This window comes from Malaya genurostris, chromosome 2, assembly GCF_030247185.1.
Source record: "Malaya genurostris strain Urasoe2022 chromosome 2, Malgen_1.1, whole genome shotgun sequence".
NCBI classification, from domain to species: Eukaryota; Metazoa; Arthropoda; class Insecta; order Diptera; family Culicidae; genus Malaya; species Malaya genurostris.
In genome coordinates this window covers 40,667,818-40,682,888 of record NC_080571.1, presented here as the reverse complement: position 1 = coordinate 40,682,888, position 15,071 = coordinate 40,667,818, and the positions used below count along the sequence as shown (strand labels likewise).

The 15,071-nt window shown below is 35.8% G+C and overlaps 2 protein-coding genes across 2 annotated transcripts; one reads left to right on the top strand and one right to left on the bottom strand.

Moving 5' to 3' along the window:
* The first annotated feature begins 3,941 nt into the window (after positions 1-3,941).
* LOC131431712 (katanin p60 ATPase-containing subunit A-like 2) lies at positions 3,942-5,770 on the top strand. Its single transcript, XM_058597576.1, has 4 exons — positions 3,942-4,121; positions 4,178-4,752; positions 4,808-5,535; positions 5,593-5,770. The coding sequence occupies exons 1-4, from the start codon at positions 4,110-4,112 to the stop codon at positions 5,736-5,738; spliced, it is 1,461 nt and encodes a 486-aa protein (XP_058453559.1). The 5' UTR covers positions 3,942-4,109; the 3' UTR covers positions 5,739-5,770.
* On the bottom strand, positions 5,765-7,016 carry LOC131431713 (survival motor neuron protein). Its single transcript, XM_058597577.1, has 3 exons — positions 6,980-7,016; positions 6,822-6,909; positions 5,765-6,757 (listed from the first exon to the last, which is right to left on the bottom strand). The coding sequence occupies exons 2-3, from the start codon at positions 6,843-6,845 to the stop codon at positions 5,945-5,947; spliced, it is 837 nt and encodes a 278-aa protein (XP_058453560.1). The 5' UTR covers positions 6,846-6,909; positions 6,980-7,016; the 3' UTR covers positions 5,765-5,944.
* Positions 7,017-15,071: the final 8,055 nt, after the last annotated feature.

Here is a 15,071-nt window from a genome sequence, read left to right as displayed (position 1 = left end):
TCACGTAGCCAGCAAAAGTTTTTTCTTTTCACAATGTGCGAATAGCAACATCAGAATCAGCCAAATGGTCCATTTTGGAACAAAAGCAGCCCCCCAGTTGTCAGGTCTTGTCTTAGTTTGCAACCAGAAATTTGAGTGATTGTTACTAACATCTAATCACTTGTGTGACTCAAGATGCGCCGTTTCTACTAATTGCTAAGTCGGCTAAAATAAGTTGTCGTTACATTGTAATGCCATACTGAAATAACCTATCTTTTCATAACTTGAAAATAACTTCTATATCGATTTTGATTGGTTCTTTTCGGCAAGCATTAACTGAGAGAGACGAAAGATATGAAATGAAAAGACGGATAGGTATTCTAGATTGAATCAGTTATAAATTTAGAACGGAAAACTTAGCCTAGGCAGGCTCATATAGGCATGATCAGAAGAAAGAAATGAATTCTATTTTACCTTCTACTTGAGGGGGTCGAACACTAAATTCGAGTCCCCAAGTATGGTCGTGTAACAAGTGTGGTTCTTCACCACACTATGCTACTGACACCGGCAAAATAGAATTCAAATCTTCCCGCCTAGATCCGATCACGCGATTATTATTCTTTTACTACTGACACCGCAGCTGTGTCCAATGCTTTTTAGGCACTAAGTTAGAAGTGCCAACCCCATACCTATTGTGTTTGAACTACCAGTAAATAAAAACAGTCAGTATTTTCTTTTTATATCACATATTTCGACGTGAACATTTCAAAAGGGCCTTAAAACAATTGACAGATTCTCTTTCTTTACTTTCTCTTTCGATTATATATGCGTTATTACACAATTGTTCGTTACATGTATGATACTATTACAAAGCTGGAGATATTTTCTTTCATTCTATATGCAAATTTGGTAAGTGAACGTGAAGATTTAGGCGTTATTAACAGAAGAGAAAGTAAACAAAAAGAATCTCTCATTAGTTTATGTGCCCTTATGAAATGTTCACGTCGATTTATTGTAGATATTATAATAAATTTTGAAAGGAATAACTTTTGATAAGATAAATTTTGGTTTTACTTATAATTTCGAAAGGTCTTCAATTTCATTTCCCACAGTTTAAGACATAGTCACAATTTTAGTTTTGTCACCCAATTTTTTAACTCACGGTGTTCGGTTTTTGAATTCACAATCGGAAATCTTGATTCACATTTTCGTGCGCAAAATGGGCTTATTTCCACCTCTGCAGTATAGCATAAAAACCTGTTTTAATCCACCTAGTGGTGTAACGATGCCTTTCTCATATCAATCAAAATATCATATATAATACTGTGGTATTCTTCAAAATTATTTTTCTTCGATTCTTAAAAGAATAATCGAAATAGATTTGTTTGACCGTCTACTGATAAAAACTATCAATTGGAAAAGATTTGAGGTCCATTTAGAAAACTTTTTACGGGTTTTCGCTCTTTTCAGTGATGGTATAAAATTTTTAATACACTTTACCCTATATTTCCGGATCCGGAAGTCGGATCCTGATGAAATTCAGGAATTACGTATGGGACCAAAGGACCTTTCATTTGAACCTAAGTTTGTGAAAATCGGTCGCGCCATCTATGAGAAAAGTTAGAACACATATTTTCATTTTTTTGCGCATTTTACCCCATAAAGTTAGGGCAACAAACGTTACATACACACATACGCACACACACACACACACACACACACACACAAACACACACACACACACACACACACACACACACACACACACAAACACACACACACAAACACACACACACACAAACAAACACACACACACACACACACACACACACACACACACACACACACACACACACACACACACACACACACACACACAGAGAGATTTTGCGTACTCGACGAACTGAGTCGAATGGTAAATGACACTCGGCCCTCCGGGCCTCGGTTCAAAAGTCAGTTTTCACAGTGATTGCATAACCTTTCTATATGAGAAAGGCAAAAACATGTTTGTGCCCTTGTTGCAACATAGTTTGGCTAAGTGGTATCAGAACTAGGCACGGGTTGCTACTATTGGAGTTAAATAAACTTGTTTTCAACTAGTACACTCAGAGAAAAAATGTGAATATAACGAAATTTGGGTGTTGAAATAGTGACAAACGAAAATCTGGTTTGATATAGAAAACATTGCTGCTTGAAACTACAAAACATGATAATCAATCTTACTCAGTGTGTTAGTTTGCGTCAAACGACATTTTGATAAAAACAACAAATATTTCAGTCGTGAGTTCCTGTCAATTTCTTGACAAACAATTGTGCAATGACTGTGAAAACCGACTTTTGAACCGAGGCCCGGAGGGCCGAGTGTCATATACCATTCGACTCAGTTCGTCGAGTACGCAAAATGTCTGTGTGTATGTGTGTGTGTGTATGTAACGTTTTTTTGCACTAACTTTTCTCGGAGATGGCTGAACCGATTTTCACAAACTTAGATTCAAATGAAAGGTCTTGTGGTCCCATACAAAATCCCTGAATATTATTTGGATCCGACTTCCGGTTCCGGAATTATGGGGTAAAATGTGCAAATAATTGTGAAAATAAGTGTACTAACTTTTCTCAGAGATGGCTGAACCGATTTTCACAAACTTAGATTCAAATGAAAGGTCTTGAGGTCCCATAGAAAATTCCTGAATATTATTTGGATCCGACTTCCGGTTCGGGAGTTATGGGGTAAAATGTGCAAAAAAAAGAAAATATGTGTTCTAACTTTTCTCATAGACGGCGCGACCGATTTTCACAAACTTAGATTCAAATGAAAGGTCTTGTGGTCCCATGCGTAATTCCTGTATCTCATGCGGATCCGACTTCCGGATCCGGAAACATAGGGTAAAGTGGGTTAAAAAGTGTATACCATCACTGAAAATGGGGAAAAACCTTTAAAAAAATTTCTAAATCGACCTCAAATCTTTTCCAATTGATAGTTTTTATCAGTAGACGGTCAAACAAACCGATTTCGGTTATTCTTTTAAGAATCTAAGAAAATTATTTTCAAGAATACCACAGTATTATATATGACAGTATGATTGATATGAGAAAAGCATCATTACACCACTAGGTGGAGTAAACAGGTTTATTTTTTATTTTTGTAGCATTTTTTTTTATACGCGCGAGACAAAATTGTTCTGGTTTATATGAAATAAAACTAACATGGTTCATTTAAACAGTAAACTTAGTTCTATCATTACACAAATAATATCATAGATGAATTGAACCTAGTTTTTTCTTGATATAAAGGTATAGCAGGATTGAGTCAACGAGGACATTGCCGATAACATTAACTCAACTTTGGTTGACATGTAAAATAGTCAGTTTATTTCAACAATAAACTTAGCCGGAACCAATATATTTTTGGTTTGGTTAGACCAAAATTTTTATTCAAATCAAACAGAGATCATTGTTTTTGTTGAAGGGAGAAATTGGCTTGTAACAATCATATTCTAACTTGAAATGAATAGAAATCAAATTTAAAAATCTACTAAGGGTTTTGTTATTTTAAACATGCTCAATTTCTCTGGGTGTAGCTAGAAGCATAGCTGTTGTTAATGATATGTTTAGATTAAGTAACGATAGCTGATAATTTATAATTATTTCAATATGACAAAAAGATGTGTCCTAAGCTGCGAGAAATTTCACGCAAAAATTGTTCTGTACTTTCAAGTTGTTAAAAGCTTTGCGTGTACTTTTAAGTAGCAAGAAAGTGGATGTTTTTCCGTAATTGCGGAACTTCTGGTTGCTTGGACTTGTCTTTATTCAACAGTAGCATTTTTTGAATTATGAATATTCGAACAGCAGTCGGAGAAATAAATAGAAACCGAGCGTTTGACAACGATTCTTTATACCACAAAAAAGCTCGAAATTTAATTAATTCATTGATAATTGTTAATGATTTTTTGTCTGTAGTTTACCTTGGTTTATATTTTCTCTTGTGCATTGATTAGTTTTCAAATAAAACAAACCGTTGTCAGGTTCGGTTTCTATGCGTACACGTGGAAACATGAGTTCCGGATTGTCAACATCAACATAAACGATACGATCAAACCTGCACTCAGACGCTGCATTTTTCATCGTAACTAATGTCTTTTGAGGTTTTCCTTGTGTAATATTCAAATTACTGTAAACTACAACTTTGAACCGTTTTCAGCAAGATAAGCGATCTCTCTACGAACGGCGTCGGAATATTCTTTACCTGATGGCGAATTATTTATCGATCGTGGGCCTTGAGCAAACTCGTCGGACATTGTTGGATGAAACGCACCTAACCGAGGAATTTCTGGTTTGCGACAATATTGATCTGGATACAATCTACCAGGAATACTGTAGCTACTATCAGCTCAAGTTCGGCAAACAGCCACATGTAGTGAAGAAAAACGAACTCTACGCATTACAGGCTCCACTCGCACAGCCCCAGCGGAAACAGTCGGGTTACAAAAAACGTCAACAGCCAGCGATGAAACCAATGCCTCTGACTCCGTGCCGTCCCGAACCGGAAGCTGAAAATGAAATCAAAGATTTAGGATCCCGGATTGTTGTTTCGCAACTGTCAACTAGTCCGCATCTCGCGACATCAAATAATTGTGCTGAACCTGTCATTAAACCTGAAAAACCGGTCGAAAATAGTCATACCATTGCGGTGAAAGAACAAAACGTGAAACCATTTATTAGGTTACATGAGAATTTTACAAGTGAATGGAAAGATTTTGCTGATATTGTTTGCAGGTAACAGACTTTTTTTACTAAATCCAGCATTGAAATTTCATGTTTCATTCCTCAGAGATCTTATCAAAAAGGACCTCCACCACCGTTGGAACCAAGTGAAGGGTTTGGACACGGCTATCAAATTATTGAAGGAAAGTGTCATCACTCCATTGCAATATCCACAACTTTTCGTTGGACTTGCCAAGCCGTGGCGATGTGTTTTACTACACGGTCCACCAGGAACTGGCAAAACCTTGCTGGCAAAAACTCTCTGCTCGGAAACACGTGACTCAATCACTTTTTTCAATGTAACCTCGGCCACACTAATTTCGAAATGGCGAGGTGAATCCGAGAAACTGATCCGTGTGTTGTACGACGTGGCCCGGTTCTATGCTCCCTCAATCATTTTCATCGACGAATTTGACGGTCTAGCATCCAGGAGAGACTCCGTCGGAGAACATGAGGCATCCAAGAGGTTCAAGAATGAATTTTTGACGCTGGTTGACGGACTAGACAGTGGAACGGATGAGGAAAGAGTATTCCTATTGGCAAGCACCAATATGCCGTGGGAAATAGATCCTGCATTTCTGAGAAGATTCGAGAAAAAGATTCTTGTTGACGTACCCGGTGCTGATGGGAGACAGGCAATCATCAACGACTTGTTACCGGTGACGAACCGGTGGGATCCAGAACAACTGAATGAGCTTGTGGGAATGAGCGAAAATTTTACTGGAGATGAGATTAGAATCGCTTGCAAAGAAGCTTCGATGATGCTTATCAGAGATAAAATTCGAGACGGTCCCGGTAAGCATCGTTTCAATAATAATCATCGGTTTCCAATAATTTCCCTTCCTATCTTAGGATCTTTAACACCATCCGTATCGTCCGTAACTGACGTAGTAAAATTTAGCCAATTAAAAGCAGCTCTAGGACAAATTAAACCAGCCTCGCACGGATCGATTCAGAAGCATCGGGATTGGAATCGCAAATATGGAAATCATTCCTAAAATCCAGTGTTTAAACAAACAATAAATCTTTTTCGAAGTCAATTATCTTTATTTACCTTTCGGAACGGAAGCTGGTTCTAAACAAAAAAAAAAGCTCATTTCAAATTCAAACTATTTCAGACGCGAGCCAAAGGAAACTTATCCTCTATGAGTAAACAATATAAGTCAAAAAGAATACCTTAAAACAAATCATCAGCAACTCTACTCTAGGAGGGTCTAGCCCTTTTCTGTGACATTTTCTGACCGTGGTACAACCCGGTATAGTAGCCACTCATGTACCAGGACATGAGCATAGCGGAGAGATTCTCCGATTCCAGCTCGTCGTCGTCATCCTCTAGCATCGGTGGCATCGGTGGTGGCGGTGGAACCATAAACGAGGCACCCATTCCGAGTTCAGCGCCATAGGCTGCAGCTTTTGCCGAAGCTGCTCCAGCCGCTGGCATTCGAAAGCTTGGACTGTAATTTATGCGAATCTTGCTAGCCTTTTTGGTAAGTTTGTCCTCGTCATCACTAATCTCCATCCGTTGGTGATCTTCTTCAACGGCTAGCTCAGCTGCATCCTCGCGTTGTTTACGACGTGCCTTGCGTCCCCATGAAGGCACTAAATTCTCCACCGCTACGGTTTGATCATTATTGTAGCCAACGTAACGTAGCAAAGTTTCGCCATCCTTCGACATTTCCATAATTTTGGCTTCATAGTCAACCCCATCATCGTACGTGGCTCGGCAGTAATCGCCAACCTTGAATACTGGTTTGTTGCCCATTTCACTGGAACCCTTTTCGGTTGCCGAACTTTCCTCTCCAGCAGGTTGTTCGACTTGTTCAGATTTCGCTCCCTCGCTCGGACCAGGTTCCGGTTGACCATTTTGAATTTTGGCCATTTTTTTGTTTGTTTTCATTGCCAATCGCTTAGCAACCTCTTCCTTCACAACGGCCAAAGATTCGTCGTACTTACGAATGATTAGTGAATCGTCCCAAATTTCGTCGATCGAGTGCTCACTTTCGGAGCCACTGGAGCTCTACGATGAAAAAAAATTTATTTACATGAGGTAAATATTTTCAATCCTGCGAAGCGTCTCTTACCGGTTTGTTACGAGCCGCGTTCATTCAATGGCAGTATGAGTTTAGTTCGGAGGACGAATTATTGTGTAAATGCAACAATTGCAAACAACTACGGTGATGTGAGAAATATTAAAACGAAATCTATTTCTATAGAACTTGGCTATTCTGAAGCTGATTACCTGAGATTCTGAAGCGCCAAAATCAAAACAAAAAAGAGCACGTTCACAGCGCTTTATAGGCAGTGACGTTTCGGATGCGTTGCCTCATCGTCCAATCAGACTGTGAGCTATTACTGTGGAACATTTGAACTTTTAGTGAAATATTTTAATGACACACTCTTATATCCGAGGTTGTTTCTCTTGTAATGAGCAAATTTAACTTGATGTGTGAAAAAATAAAAAAATACGCAAAAGGTAAACTTATTCTAATTTGTGTTCAGCTGATAAAGGTGGCCCTGATATAGACCAATTATTGCACATTTCAATTATTGACAGAACCTGAGGTATAACAAAATGAGCTGAATAAGTGTCGTTTGAGGGTTTTTTTTCTTTTGCTTACACGTTTATCCCAATATAAATGCATATAATTGGGAAAAAGTGTTTCGCAAATAGCGTTAACTTTATGTCTGCTTAGCGGTTTAAATTGAACTGTTAAAGTTTGCACCAAGCAGTTCAATTTCAACTGCTCTACACTAACGAATCAAAAACGAAACGTAAAGAATAGTGAAACACAAGTTCAAATGTGAACAAACAAAATGTGTTGACAAACACGAATATTGGGTTTTTCAGCAAAAAAAAACATTGTCAACACGGCTAAACCACAGATAACAGATAAACAGGCTCACATATGAACTGTGTGTAAAATTTGCTCAATCAACATGGCGAATACTTGCAGACGTCACCACGATCGACACGAGGTGTCACCACGATTTGGGTACCGCTTCCACATGAGCCACAATTTTGAGAGCAACGTTCACTTCACGCTAGATTTTTGCTATGCTGTTGGTTAAAATGACAAGTTTATTTTTCTTTTATTCCGATCGAATTCTCGTTTAATTCATGCGACATAGAAATAAAGCTGTCTTTAACACTTAGGGAAATCGTGTGATAAGTGCTAAAATTGTAGTTGGAATATTTCTCTAACAGGCAAAATGATTTTGTTATCGTTCCGGAACGTTTTGAAAGATCACGGCGAATAGTCGAGTAGGTGACAGTAGTGTTTCCAACGTATAGCAAATTTTAAATTTACACAGGATTTTAAAAAATTTTGTTCAAGCCTGTATATCTATTATCTGTGGCTAAACCAAATAAAAACAATGAAACGCCTAAGTCCGATACAGATGGATTGGATGGATTGCAATGTTTTGGTTCACCAAATGATCAATTTAGTTTAGGCCGTTCTTCTATTAAGTCTTGAAAAGTGTTAGCTGGTGAAAATATTTTATACTGGCATAATAATAGGGCAACGGCTCCCTATTTCATCTGAGCTCCTATTTCCATCTCATCCCTTCACCTCATTACTTTGAACATGAATAATATTTTACAACCTACCTGAACCAAACTGTGAAACGTTTTAAAATGATTATAAAAGCTATTGTCACACTTTCCTATTGAAAAAAATGGTTTTAAGTTCATCGGTTATCGTTTTTTTTCATTTGAAATAAACTCACTTTTCAATTTAGGACACATTTTCATCTCAAGATTTACAGTTCGTCATGTTTCTGAATATCTACTAATCGATTCGTCTCAAAACATGATCACTATTTCTTGCAACTACACTACCATCGAATGCTGGATGACTTCATAATTAGTTATTTTCACTTGCCACTTGTTTAGTTAACGATTAAAAACTTTAAAAAATACCCGACAAGCAATAAAAGTCTTCAAAAATATGAGATGAAAGTTTTTCACTTCGTTCACTTGATTGCGCTTTGTTTTCATCTCATTTGGTTTCGCAAAGTTGCCAAGTTATCTCATAATGTTACAAAACAAAAATTGTTTTTCTTCTTCAAATTATCATCAAAAAGTATGTTTTTGGTATCCGTGACATTAGTTTAATTATATTATTGATATTAATATTTCAATAAAACTGTTTCAGCTTCGAATATTACCAGAAAGAACGTGTTAAATACTAATGAAATAACCATTGTGGCAAATCTAGTAGCACTGGTTTCATTCCGCTATACGCCAACATAACGCTGTGAAGTGTGTGTGTGTTTCATCGGCTGTGCACAGAGATGCCAGATATTTTAATAGAAAATATGTATTACTTTGCATAGAAAGTCTATATCTATCTGTTTTACCTAATAAAATGATGTTAAAAGATAGTTCTTCAGATCTCCGTAAGTCATTGCCCCATTAATTAGACGCCGAAATTTTTTACCAATAATAATAATGTGGAAAAATCCTGGTGGGTACGGTTGTATCGTTTGAGTTGTATATCTGGCAGCGTTTAGTCAGCCATCTGGCAGCCATGCGTATGCGGGTGAGAGTGTAATAGTGGAATATTTTGTTTTGATTGCTGTCGCCATTGCTAATTTATAGGATGAATAAAAGATCAACGATAGGATGGATAAAAATCCTTTGAGATGAAGTTAGGAGCAGAGTAGTGAAAACATCATTAGCGTTTTTAGCTGTTTTATAAATATTATTTGAATTTTCAAGAAATGTGAATGAATTCTCAACGTGGAGCAAGGCGAATGAAGCAGTAATATGAAATAGTTACAGTGATTTTAGTGGCTAAATCGGGGTTTGAAGGCGACGTCCTTACAAATGAGATGAAATAGGGAGCCCTTACCCTATATGCAAAGTTTATTGCTAAAAATATTCAAAAGCAGATAAATAGGGTAATTCATTAATAATTGATTCGATTAATAAGGGCTAATATAATTCGTTTGTTCAGTTCATTTTACTACTTTCTCTGTAAACATTTCATGAAATCGTTTGTGTAAGAAACCTCCAATTTCTTTATCTATAAGCTGTAACACAAAAAAGAGACGATTATTCCAAAAAAACAAAGCTTCCCACATTATCGAAATGACGGAATGAGCAATGAATTCTTAATCGACTGTTCGTTTCTGGGTGCTCGATCAACCCGAGCTAGAGGAATGGATGATGCTGACAGAGATAGGCCTTTTTTGTTAATTTCTAGCAAATTTCAACAGTTTATGCTGGAATTCTAAGAAAAACTTGTTATTCACTAGTTTTGTATATCCGAAAACTAAAGATTTTATTTTAAATATTCTGTAACACATAAATTGTTTATTTAAAAATAAACTGAAAATCAATACGAAAACGTGCCACATCGTGAAAGAATAAAAAGAATACGAACTGACAATTCGGTCCGCATCTTCTCACTCAACTTTGATAGGTTTCCGAATCAACCGGTTGGAGGCGAGATTCATTCGGAATCGGTTGTTGCACTGGATTTGGAATTTACTGAATGGAACTACTGAATTTTGCCTACAACTCTAACAACTGGTAAATTTTAGGACATGAATCATGCAAGAATTTCTGTTAGCTTTAGTTCATGAGCTTCCATATTTTTGCCGTGCATAAAAATGAAAGAGTTTGAGATGAAAGTTCTACCGAGTGGCGTTAAATAAACTCCTTTTTTTTGCTATTTCAGTTAAGTCAAAAATATTACAAAATATTCAAATATTGCAGTAACAACAACAACGAAAACCAACATAATTTAAATTTATAGTGCAAATAAATGTGATAAAAGGCGAATTCATGATTCAAACCAAATTTAATTTTGCCCCCATTTCAATAAAAAGTTGGACCATTCGAGAGCCAAAAGCTCACTAATTGACTTCGAAAGCCATAAATCCACTAATTGACTAAAACATTAAACCAGGGTTGGCGGTTCAAAGCATAGGACGCTGCACCCAAGTAACAATTCGAATGCCATATGGTTTTGATTATAATTTATAGGAGTTTTGTAATTGATTTTTCAATCACTACCTGTTTTATGCCATTTATAATAAGTGTCTCTTTTAACCAGTAATATCATAGTTTTCAAAGCTTCTATAAAACCCTTTACCTGCACTAAAAATAAAATAAAAATAAAACAATTTGCACTAGAATAAAACCATGCAAACACTCTTAATATTGCTTTCAAACATTTTCTTTAAAACATTATTGCCAGTTAAATTCTTTCATAAATCTAGTTTTGTGTGTGTGCGTGTTCATTCTATGACAATTTCACTCAGAGTAAATTTGAGGGTTCTAAAGTACATTTATGACACATTAGTTGTAGGCTATTTGATTTATTGCTTCTTAGGTTAAGTGCAATTTGCATTAAAAGGAATTTCATGGCCGCCATTATGATGTTCTATATCGTAGCATTTATTGACATCAAATAAACTTAGAAATGCAAAAACGAGGAAATATGTTGGACTTTCATGATTCATTTTCAGATCGTATGCACAAGTTTTATCGCCACAGAATAGTTTTATACAAAAATGACGATGAATCACAAAAAATAATTTTCATGAATCATGGAGACTTTCGCAAAAACCGCATTTATTTCAAGGCGATTAGTTATAATTCTTATTTTTATCCTTACATTCACGATAAAAATAAAAGCGCATAAAGTTTTTACATTCGGAAAAGGTCTCAAACCCGTAATTAAAATATAATATATTCTTACTGATTGCATTCAAAGTAGACATGACACACATAGTCAAGAAAAATATAATCAAAACGACAGTTTATTCATAGCGGAATTCATTCCATCCAAAGAAATTTAATGTTGATCGTAAAGCTGGTTTCAAAATTTTTTTGAATTTGGAGTTTTAAAGCAGGTTTATGCTGATTCTTAATTTTGATTTATAAACCTTATGAAGAATGGTCCACTTTGCAGGAACATGCTCTTATAGAGGTTTTCAGTAGGTTTTCGTGGAGTTTAAAGTTTTATTGCAAGATTTATTATATAGCATTGAAGACAGCTACAAGTATTTAATAATATTAAGAATGTTACTTGGGTGGTCTTACAAGCCAGTTGGCATATGTTCGAGTCGCGACCTGGAAGGATCCCTTGTGTCAATAGTACGTTAAGAATCGGCTGCGAAGTCTGTTGAAATAGAAAGGCCAAATTCCACAAAAGGAATGTAACGCTTTGCTTTGACTGAAACATTGCTGTTAATCAGATCACTTATACAAAAAATGCGCATATCCCACGGATCAGGTACGTCTCTACCGTAGAGATGGGAAACTTATCGATATTTATCGATAATATCGATATTATCACGATATTGACGATATCGATAATTCAGAGCATTGACAAAAAATATCGATATTCGATATTGCAACCATGAAGTTAGTAAAATTATAATTTCATATTATTACTTCGCTCGTGTAGTTTTTATCTGATATTAGATATTTAGGCTATGTTCAAAAATACGTTAATCAAATCTTACCTAAAATCAAAGACATCATATTAACTAGATATCCAACTCTCACATTTCACGAACAAATCATTGGCAACATCCTTTTTAGCGAGCATGACACCCTTAGGCGTCATACAATTGACATGATATGTTGAATGTGATGCCGTGCGATGAAGATTAATTTCGCTCCAAGCTGACTGAAGATTAATTTCGCTCCAAGCTGACAGGGTCTGCTAAAATTGATTTCCTGCACGCAACTTTTCTAAAGGGCGAACAGTACTTAATGTTAAGTATTTTGTTAGCAGCGTGTATGCTAAGTATTGGCATAAATCAAATAAACATAGATTTCCCAGTGTAATAGTAATGTAGTTGAGCAACCCGTGACACCAAAAGCACCGTCTGGTGGAGAATGGGTGCGTAAATGCTCCTAAAATGCATGCAAAAAGTTACCTGCGCATTTAACACAACCACAGTAGCTAATGGAAAAAAGTACACCCGTTTGTCACTAGAGGTGCTGTTAGTGTCACCGTACTGTAAGAAATCTATGTTTATTTGATTTATGGTATTGGGCAAGCACCAGAGAAAACAGATATTTTCTTTTATTGGAAAATTACACAGAAATTTATTGCACAGTGTCATTTAATAATTCTAGCAACATCAGTTGACGCTGAAAGAGTCAATTCCACAGCGGAAAACACGGCTTGTTTGAGTCCAGGGATATTTAAATTTTTGAAAATGTAATTTGTTCGGCTGTGAACCTAAAATTAATTTTTGCTATCAAATATACTTTCTTGTTTTAATAAATTTTAATAAATGACAAATATCGATATTTATCGATAATATCGATATTGAATTGCGATATATCGATATTATCGATAACAGATTTTATTCAATATTTCCCATCTCTCTAGCATCATGAATCTTTTTGCCTTTCTCTATAGAAAGGAAAGGTGTCTGTGTGCACTTTTAGAAGATATTTATACGCGCTCAATTTTCTCAGAGATGGCTGAACCGATTTTAACAAACTTATGCTCGTTTGAAAGCTACTGTTGGACCATTGATCAAGTTCAAAGATCAAAGGGCTGTGACTTTTGGTTCCGGAGATATGATTGTATAAGTGACGTAAACGACAAAACGCGTTGTATTTTTACACGCTCAATTTTCTCAGAGATGTCTGAACCGATTTTAACAAACTTAAGATAGTTTAAAAGCTTCTTTTGGGCCATTGATCAAGTTCAAAGATCAAATGGCTGTGACTTTTGGTTCCGGAGATATGATTGTATAAGTGACGTAACCGACAAAAAGCGTTGTATTTTTAGGCGCTCAATTTTCTCAGAGATGGCTGAACCGATTTTTACAATCTTGGGCTCCTTTGAAAGTTACTATCGGGCCATTGATCAAGTTCAAAAATCAAATGGTTGGGGATTTGATTTTTGAACTTGAAAGTATATGAAATTGCCGAAATCACACCACTAGGTGGATTAAGAAGGGTTTTTCTCAAATAAAGTCGCTGCCGGGCGAAGGATGCATCCGAGGTGGTAACCCTAAATATTTTTTATGACTGAAAGTATGAAACCAAATTTTACTAGAGACTAGAGATAAAATTTTAATTAAAAGCCCAGAAAAATGTTGTTCTAATCTATTTTGAGGCCGTCTTGGAAATCATTTTAACTTTTAGTTAAAATTTGACAGTCGAACAGTTATTTTTTTAGCGAGTAGTGGAACTCAACTAAAAATGCGACGCATTTAAAAGTTTGATGGATGGAAAGTTTTTGGGTTTATTTCGCACTAAAAATACCATAATATCAAGTGATATAGTAATTGCAACACAGAGAACGTGAGAAGATCTTCGAGATTAACTTACTTCGTGCAGAAATATTTCATTGGGGTATTTTTTGACTGAAAGTACGAAAAGAATATTTTTTTACCAAAGATCTGGAATAAGAATTATTCTAGCACGATTTTTTTTTATGTGGATACGTCTTGCTGTACTATTTCTCGCCTTTTCCAAATTCACTCTGTTGAAGAGTGGGTAGAACTTAATTATGAATATCTTGAGTTGTACTAAACGCATCAACATAATTCTTTCTCCATGCTATTAAAAATATGGTCAGCAATTTATGACAAAGTTTTCAACACTGTCAGATAACCATAAATAACTAGGTAAATAGGTTTTCTCAAGTCTTTGGAAACAGTGAGAAAAACTCATTACGTTTGCTTCAGTTCCTGAATTTAGATCCAGATTGCAGGTTCAGAATTAAAATCTATAACTCTGGAACTGAAATTAGTTCCTTAATTTATGTTTGGGACTCGAATCCAGAAATCTAATTTAGGATTTCAACTTCAGAATTCATGAACAAAATTCATGATATGAATTCTGGTAGTAACTAAAAGTTAGATCTAAGCTCCGAACGTGAAATTTAGAATTGACTTTCGAACCAGAATTAAATTCAAAAATTCAGTTTCAGAATTCTTTTTCAGAACCTGCATGCTAGATCTAAATTCGAAACATGGATTCTGGAATTTCTGAATTTTGGAACTGAATTCGGTTTCTTCATTAGGATTCGGAATTTAAACTTAGAACTCAATGTTAGAACTGAAAACGGATTCTGAAAATGAACTAAATTAATGCCTTAATTTAGATTTAATTTATATCCTAATCTGAATTCCGCACTTGAATTTTGCAACTGAATTCTGTGCCGGTTCCAGATTTCGAATTTAGTTCTTGAATCCAGATCCAGAATTCAATCCTGGCCCAGAACTTCAATTCTTAGGTAGATAAATAAATGATGGCACAGAAAACTCAACAACTATAAACATTGGATAAATTCCGCAAATCGGTTCTTTTTGGAACCATTAAAATATTCACAAAGGATTAT

Bases quoted from the DNA above. Each gene is read 5' to 3' on its own strand.
- LOC131431713 (XM_058597577.1), bottom strand. From the start codon at position 6,845: ATGAACGCGGCTCGTAACAAACCG. The intron at 6,758-6,821 runs GTAAGAGACGCT...TTTTCATCGTAG, and splicing joins ACGCGGCTCGTAACAAACCG to AGCTCCAGTGGCTCCGAAAG.
- LOC131431712 (XM_058597576.1), top strand. The intron at 4,753-4,807 runs GTAACAGACTTT...TTCATTCCTCAG, and splicing joins TTTGCTGATATTGTTTGCAG to AGATCTTATCAAAAAGGACC. The intron at 5,536-5,592 runs GTAAGCATCGTT...TTCCTATCTTAG, and splicing joins TAAAATTCGAGACGGTCCCG to GATCTTTAACACCATCCGTA.